The sequence below is a fragment of the Perna viridis genome, chromosome 2, assembly GCF_037379345.1.
Source record: "Perna viridis isolate PV_CMFRI_1.1 ecotype Kerala chromosome 2, ASM3737934v1, whole genome shotgun sequence".
Lineage (NCBI taxonomy): Eukaryota > Metazoa > Mollusca > Bivalvia > Mytilida > Mytilidae > Perna > Perna viridis.
Window position 1 is genome coordinate 52,097,746 of NC_142446.1, and position 8,909 is coordinate 52,106,654.

Here is an 8,909-nt window from a genome sequence, read left to right on the forward strand (position 1 = left end):
GGCTTGGGTTTTTCTCACGGAAGTATCCACACATACTCATCTACTACCCTACGCTTAGCACGATAGGGTCTCTTATATTTGAGGTTACAGACCACCAATTCAACCAATGAGCATTTGCAAAAATAGTCATACGCAGAAATTACCCCCTGTTCCCCATAGTGCTGAGAAAAAAGTTCTCATTTTATTTTAAAAACTGAAAGGAAAAATATTTCTGTACATTTTATAGGTGCATTTTGCTTCTTGTGATGTGAAGCCTAATCTCCATAATGATTTCTAAATATACCCCAATCTTGTGAAAACACTGGAATTTCCAATGCTATTTATAGATCCTTCACTTCCGGTGACCAGTACTGCACTGCAAGTTTGCTAACCCTACATGCCATTCTTAGGATTGTGAGCTGACATATATAGAATCATGCTGATATATAGTCCTCTGCAGGTTAAAGTTAAGGTAAAGTCCAGAGAAGCCATTGAATATTGTGAAATTAGCATAGAAGCCTATGGGAAGTGGAATTAGTGGTTTCTAGCCTTGGGTATTTTATGTGATCTGAAAGAGAATTAGGATATTTTGAATATCGAAGGTGGATACAAACCCGGCGCGCTTCGTTTTTTTTGTTTTTGTTTTTTGAGGAAAATGGTTGAATTAAAGAAAATCTTATTATTATGAGCGCCCTCCCATTCCGTATCTGCCCCAAAAATATCATTATTTTTTATGACGGCCGATGCTCACGATGGGATCGGATGTATGAAAAACATTCGTAATCTGGCCTTGACCCGGTTGGCTTACGGTCCAGGTAATTGTAAGGTTGGAGTAAGGGAGAATGCATGTTAGTTGTAATTAATAACAATACATTGCTTGATTTAAGTAACAGTCGTTGTAAGAACCATGCAAATTATGTAAAATGCTTACGAAAATGTTTAAATTTTGCATTGTGTTCATATTTTCGTACACGAAAGGTCTATTGTCCAATCGGAATAAACATGAATATATGAATGTCAGTAAGTTTGTGATTTACATTTCACAGCCAACCAAATGCTTTCAGTAAAATATAACATTTTTCCCCCGATTTCGCAGCTTTTTTAAAGCAGAAATTAGTCATTTCACGCTTCGTGTTTTGTGTCTAGATATACTGCGTTTATGGAAGTAAGTGGCAAAAAGAGCTTCAACTCGGTAGAGCCTATTTTAAACAAAGCTTTTTGGAATCACTGAAATATGCAAAATGCCAGTTAGATCGCGATTAATCCGTGGTGAAATCCTAGTTTTTATGTGGTGGTACACAACAATGTCAACATTACAGTACCAGTAAACAATGTCAATATTACTGTATGATAACTAAACGTGTAATAATCCGAACACCCTTTGACTTTAAACCGTTACTATTATTTGAACGCTGATTTCTCATGTATTATACGTGTGGGTGTATGTGTGGATGTTTGCAATGACCAGAGGAAACGATAGTTGACCAAATCTTAGCACATAGCTGAGTGGAGCCTTTATTTATAGAACATTAAGGTAAATGCATGTACTAGTATTTAAACTATTCGATTGATTAAGTAGCAGTCTCTCTAAAAATCAGACAGAAGTTGATTCATGCATGTCAAAAACCCACCAAGTTCAGTTTTATTTCTTGTTCATAAACAGTAACTGATCACGTAACCAGTCTTGGTTTTTCATTTGGTTGTTGCGCTTTTGAGATAAAAATTATATAGATTCTACATGAAATTTGCACTTTGCAAGAGATATCGTTCTTGATTTGTCTTCATTTGGTTGCTTTTAGTGGGAGATAAATGTATGATTTTCTCAAAAGTGCAAATCTGAATACAGAAAAGGTTGTTGTTATATGAACGTATACCATATGTAGACCAAAAAAGCATCGTTTGTTTGGTGAGTTTTTCTTGACCATATTGATAGTGTCTGAATTTTATGTGGACTGGTACTTAATTAATTGCACGTCTTACGGCATATATTCAATGCATTTCAGGAAGAGAACGTTTGATCAATCGATTGTTTGAATGATTTATTTGTGTGCATGGCGGGAACGTCTCGTCAATCGAACAAATTCTGCCTACGCCTGTCCACATTAATGTGTCTGTGTGTCGTTATATTACTTTTTAGTTTGATTTTGAAGAAATTGTCATCAATCCACGCTCCCAGTTTTCAGTCGGAGTTGCTCATTTACTTCTGTTACTTTGTATGTATCATTTTAGTTACTTTATGTTCTTTGTTGTGTTTGTCTGTTTTCCATATCTGGTCTTTGTCACTGGATTACATTCTTTTGATTTCCTTTAGAATCTTGGTTCCCTTGATTACTCAGTTACGTTGGATTTTATTACTTTTGTTATAGGGGCCTTTCAGAATTTGTTCACTTGTTGAAGGCCTTTCGGTGATCCCTTAAAGTATTTACCGTATAGGCTGGTACATTTTTCACGTATCACGTTATTCGTTCTTTATTGTTGTACCGATTCGCGGAGCCGGATCTTTATATTGTGTTAGTTCATAGAAGTAACAATCCGTAGGTAGGCATGTCGACCTACTCGAACACATTACGTGTATGGGTCAACTAGCCGTCACGAGCAGTTAAGCAATATGGAACATACAAAAAAAAAAAAAAAAAAAAAAAAGAGACAGGATGTTGTCACATGTGAATTTAGTCTTTGTTATCCTACTGAAGATTTTTACTAAAGAATTCGCATTTTCTATCTGTAAGAGTGTGCCCAAGGTGGCGAGGAGCCAATTAAGAGTCTTGACCATACGCAAGAAGTGCTTGGCGTTTCATTGCAAGGTATTTTCTGATTATATGCCATCGTAACTGAGTATGTAGGAACGGAATTCTATCCTCTTACGTTTAAAGAATAGTCTAGAGCACTGATAACTAGACACTGTGTACACCTTGACGACATACTAATTTCTCTTTTCAATGAACGTCGATTTGGTCTTTGAACGTCAGAAGTTGCACGAGATTGATGTAACCTACATTTGTATTTCTCATGCGTCTATATACGTTTTTAAGTGTAATCAACGTGTCCCATGTTCGTACCGATCATGCATTAAGGTTCTGCTAAAGTCAATATCTAGGACATTCCTCAATGAAATGTTTTCATTCATAGTTTTAATAATACATTAAATTAAACACTGAAACATTGATAAATGCACCTTTAGCAGAACCTTAATAGGCGACATTTAAGTCATAAAAAATTATATGAATTATCACAAACTTCATATTGCAGACCTGATGGTTAGGCAACAGGCTTTGAGATTACAAAGGGTATGACTGACCACGTAATTCATGATTATATAGCTGGTGCTGTAGGAGGTAAGCACGAATTAGTACGGTCGCAGTTTCATTTTCTCTCTTTTTTGCTTTTGAAACTTTTGGACCTACCGCCGCTATCAAAATTATTTTTAATGAACAACACGCATCCCTACTAGTTTGTTGTATTGGTTGTAGGCACAAGTCCTTGTACATGATGGTGCAATGAAAAGTTCGATGGAGGCAGGTTTAGTTTAAACATATTTTATTTGTCGAATAACGTACAAAAGGGATTAGACACAAGTTCATCTTACTTATGAAGTCTTTTCCTGTTAAAGAAATATACAATAACCTTTTTAAAAAGCGCATATTTTTTTTTAAATTACTCAAATAAAACAGATGAAGAAATGGAGAAAAAGCTTTAAAAGATTAAGTATGGAAGAGAAAAGATAAACAAAATGGGACGTGTACTTTTGTGTCATGGTGTGTCTGTTCAACGGAAGTGATAGAAACTTAAGCAACAAGGAATCTCTCTGAGTTTTTTTTTTTTAATTAAAAAATAGACTTCAGTAATAATACGTTTTGTTCGTTGGATAGATCCTCATGTCCATATAAAAATAGTTCTAGATTAATTGGCAAATTTCCCGGTAACCACGCAAGATCATTCATTAATTTCTGCCATAAGAGACTGTATAAACGACATTCGAAAAAATAGTGGCATTGGGTTTCTACTTTGAATCCACATCTTCAAGTTGGATTACCAACAATGGTCATAGTTAAGAAATGATGCTTCGCCTCTCATTTGTGTTAGAACAATATTAAGTCATCTGGGTCCAAAAACATAGTGTTTGGGGATATTGGTTTTTACTTTACGTTTTAGTTCAGTTTTGAATTTTGATAACGAATCCAAATCTCTTGTTAATTGATCTAGTTTATTCCAATGTCTTATCGTAGAGGGAATAAATGATTCTGCTGATATAGAAAGTCTACAGAAGGGTAATATTATGTCTGAACCATTTCTTAGGGGGTAGTTAGTAGTACTTTCAATTGTTTGAGAAAGTAAATTACACAGAAATTAAGGTGCAATTTGGTTGTTAAGTGGATACATCATTTGGAGTTTTCTTCTCTCGCGTCTAGATTTTAATGTTTCCCATCCAGTTTCGCGGTAGTTTAGATCTATCTTGGTAAAAATAGGTAATCCAATAACAATTCTAGCAGCTTTAAGTTGCACATTTTCCAACTTATTCGAATAAACTACACCACAGTTGTCCCACACTCCACATGCATATTCTAATATTGGCCGTACGTAAACTAGATAAAGGTTTCTAAAGCATTCCTACAAATTTTATATTTAAGCTTTCGCATAATGTTGATATGTTTCATAGCACTTTTTATCATGTTGTCAATGTGAGTATTCCATTTGCCATTTTGACTAAATGTTACACCTAAGTGTTTATGAGAGTCAACAATTGGAATTGCTTGATTATTGAAGTTAATGTTAAAATGCGGTATACTCATATTCGAGATCATTAAGACTTCCGTCTTATCCGGATCAATCGTCATCAACCACTTTTTAGACCAGTCGTTTAGTTCAGCAAGATCATGATCTATGATAAATTTAATATGTACAAGATCGGTTCCAGAAATGATGTATCATCTGCAAAAAGTCTTGTCAATGAAATTAGCTTTTCAGATATATCGTTTATAAAAATGATAAATAATAGATGATATCACATCCCTTGTGGAACTCCAACTGAGACACCGCAAACGGGGGACATTGTATTTTGTTATTACAACTCTTTGTTCCCTGTTTTCAAGGTAACTTTTAAACTATTTTGAAAGATCACCATTTATACCGTATGATTTCAATTTATGCAGTAAACCGCTATGCCACACTCTATCAAAAGCTTTCGAGAAGTCACAAAAAAAAAATAACGAAACAGCTTGTTTGCTTTTTTTTCTAATCCATCAAGAACAGAGTTATAAAGCTCTATTAACTGGTGCACTGTTAAATATCCAGGGAGGCAGGTAACTTCAAGCGAAAGCATTATTGACAATAATTTGTCAATGAAAAGGGCAATAAACTGCATATTATACAACAATTTGTGAGTATATGGTATAATTTTTCCCTGAAAATAATTTCGTTGTGATTTTTTTGTGTGATTAAAGTATTATCTGACTTTGTAGGTGGTGCAGGGTTGATCTTGGGACATCCATTTGATACAACTAAGGTACTGTTTTACATTTATTCTTTACAGTTGTAGTTTGTATATATGGAAATATGCGCGTGCATAAACAGATCATCGGAAAAAAACATGAAAGGATAATGTATGCTTAAATTTGCATTTTCAAATAACTTCACTGCGTAACAGCTAAGATTTAAATGGCTCTTAGAATTCAGCACACCAAGAAAAAAATCATTAGAATTGCAATGGTATTATATTATTTTAGGTTCAATTACAAACACAACTTCATGAGAATAAGTACAAAGGACTGAGCGATGCAATACGTAACATTAGTCATCAAAGCCTGGTAAGTATTGTTATGTTTGGATGCATATCATTACTGAAAAAAACGTTAGGACACCCTAATATCAAAGCAGAGCATGGGTATTTTTATTTATATATTATATAGGAAAAATCCTCAAAAACGCATTTTTAAAGAAGATCCAGTCAATGAGCAAAGGAAAAACTGAGAACACCAACCAAGGTGATAAGCCACAGGAGTAGACTCTAAGGATAGAATGTGATACCTCCAAGAACGTATGTGCTATGTACATATGTATATATAATTACGGTTAATTTAAAACCAAATATTTACGTGTACAGTGGTTTTAGGCAACGAAAATCAAGAGGAGCAGGATTCGAAGGGTAATAAAAAAAATATAATCCATCAACGATTAGACCACGAAAATAAACACTTAGTAAACAGAATTTAAAAACGAAAACAAAATTACACGCACATGAAACAAAGGTAAATGAGCAATCAGATGAATTTTGCTTTAAGTGAAGGAGTAATCAAGGGAACCGAGGTTATAGCGGAAATCAAAAGAAAGCAATCTAGGGACAAAGACCAAACATGGAAAACAGACATACACAACAAAGAAAATTAAGTAAATAAAATAATACAAAGTAACAAAAGCGAACAAGCAACACATGATAATGACTATGTTAAATATACTTACAGCCATATACAAATCTGACTGTGTAACCAGCTTGCTATGTAGTCCTACAAATCATATTTTATTACAGAACAAAGGATTTTTCCGTGGACTGTCTTATCCCCTTTTTTCCTATGGAATAGTAAACTCATTGTTTTTCGGAGTCTATGGTAATGCTTTGAGATGGCTGGACAGAGGAAAAGCAGAGAAGAAATCTTCCAACCTCAATATATACCTGGCTGGATGTATAGGAGGAACGGCTCAGCTGGTGGCCCTAGTGCCGGTAGATTTGGTCAAAGTTGTATTGCAGTCTCAAATACCGCACCCCACAAAAGGTATGCATGAAGCTAATGAACAGTAATGGAAAGTACCATACCTTACTTAAATATACACATTGTTACATGTCCAGTGGTGGAGCCAGTGATAGCAGGGGTAGAACTCACTCCCTTTTGTTTAAATTTTTTTGCTAAATTTCGTGCAACAAAATTTCTTGATCTGCCTCTGCATGTCTTAGGCAAAAGTATACATTACAATACACAAGTTGACAGCTGTTATTTTCAAGATGCATCCTGAAATTCAAATTAAACACAAATATCACTGAACATGCCAAAAAAAATTGACAATACATACAAAATCACATATACATGTAATTAGACAATACCTTGCAAAATTTTTCACTCCAATCAGTGTGCCTTGTCTATCACGTGTGAGATTTTGTATGAAGTCTTTCCACGACTAGTCTCACATCTTCAGATTGTTTTCCACCAACAGCTCACTCGGTAGATTCAGCCAAATATTTCAAAGGACCTACAGAATGTGCAATACACATTTACAAAACCTCAGGGATTTTGGGATTCTACAAAGGTTTAGTACCAAATGCTTTCAGGGATGTACCAAGCTATGGACTATACACCTTATCATATGAAGCCCTCAGACAGACTCTCATCCAGAGAGGATGGACAGACTCTAAGGGTGTGATTGCTGAGTTGATAGCTGGAGGATGTGCAGGTACAGTCACATGGTTCTCAATCATGCCTTTTGATGTGATAAAAAGTCGTTACCAAGCTGACATTAAGAAGGAGTATCATGGTATAATTGACTGTGCAGTTAAGAGTTACAAAGAGGAGGGATTTATGGTGTTCTATAGAGGTTGTTTAGTGACGTGTCTGAGGGCATTTCCTGTAAATGCTGTCACTTTTCTAGTGTATTCAAACACACTACAATACTTAGAATCAAACTTTTAGGTCTTTTACTGATGCAGTATGTGTCCATTTTTGATATATCAAAGCCGCAGGTACTTGGGGTCTGGATTTTGTTTTGTTAAAAAGAAATACCAGTCAACCCTATATATCAGAAAACTTGACATGGATAGTACAAGTGCAATAACAGCTATTATAACACGTTAGAATCCCCCTTTGTTGGAAAATTTTGTAATACATTAATAATTCAAATATAAATGTAGTGATGTGTATCAAATCATCAAGGTGAAATTAAATCTGTAGCAGATGAGGGGTGGTTCAAAAGCACCTTTTTCTGGGAAAATTTTGTTATACATTAATAATTCAAATGAAGTGATGTGTATCTTATATCAAGGTACAATTTAATAGACAATCGATGTTTATGACATACTATTTATTCTTTTTGAATAGTTATGTAATGTTTTATTTTCAATAAATCATTTGAAGTATGTAAACAATTTTGAGTTTTTATAATAAACCTCAAATCTTTACAAACATGATAACAACTTTAAATTTCAATAAAAAAACCCTTAAATTTAGAATTACTTCAAATCCTTCCACACCTGAAATGTCTACCAATCAGATTACTTGACCTCAATGATTTAATAAAAAAAATAAAAAATGAGACTTTCTGACTGACTTTCTGATTGACAAATTAATAGAATTCAAATTATGACATTCTATCAGACAATGACAAGTGACATGAATTGGGAAAATAAAGGTATTGCTACATTTCTGAATAACTATAGGGTCCAGGGCTCCATTTTCCTTATATCCCCACATTTTTTTCCCAAAACCTTAGATTTCATGCAATCTATTAGGTCAAAATTGACTTAACAAGACAAAGTATTTTAGAAATATTTTCATGAAATTGGGTCCTGTTCTACTAAACAAGTGATTCTTATTAATGAGAATGTTCTAAAATTTATGATGGCTAAAGCATGCAAGTATCATAACCATCTGTCACAATTCTATGGCTTTTGCAACAAGTTAAAATACAGTGGAAGTACTATTTTTTGTGAGGTACCAATTTTCATGGTTTTCATAGGTAGGCCAAACCACGAAATTTGGTTCCCAATGAAAAAGAGATTTCCGTCGATGTGTATACAAAAAACCTTGAAACGGCGAATTCAAAAATCCATGAACTTGTGTTTCTTCCCTATTCCACAAAAATTAGTATCCACAAATTAAAGTATTTTTTACAGTAGCTGAAAACTTGTCTCCTGGGATAAATTTACATCAGTAAATATAATTCTGATG

At 34.3% G+C, this 8,909-nt stretch overlaps 1 protein-coding gene across 1 annotated transcript; it reads left to right on the plus strand.

Annotated features, from left to right (window-relative positions):
- Positions 1-1,362: 1,362 nt before the first annotated feature.
- Positions 1,363-8,237, plus strand: LOC148625722 (methylated amino-acid transporter SLC25A45-like). The gene is made up of 6 exons (XM_088569447.1): positions 1,363-1,513; positions 3,229-3,314; positions 5,439-5,482; positions 5,703-5,783; positions 6,503-6,746; positions 7,183-8,237. The coding sequence occupies exons 2-6, from the start codon at positions 3,269-3,271 to the stop codon at positions 7,653-7,655; spliced, it is 888 nt and encodes a 295-aa protein (XP_088425573.1). The 5' UTR covers positions 1,363-1,513; positions 3,229-3,268; the 3' UTR covers positions 7,656-8,237.
- Positions 8,238-8,909: the final 672 nt, after the last annotated feature.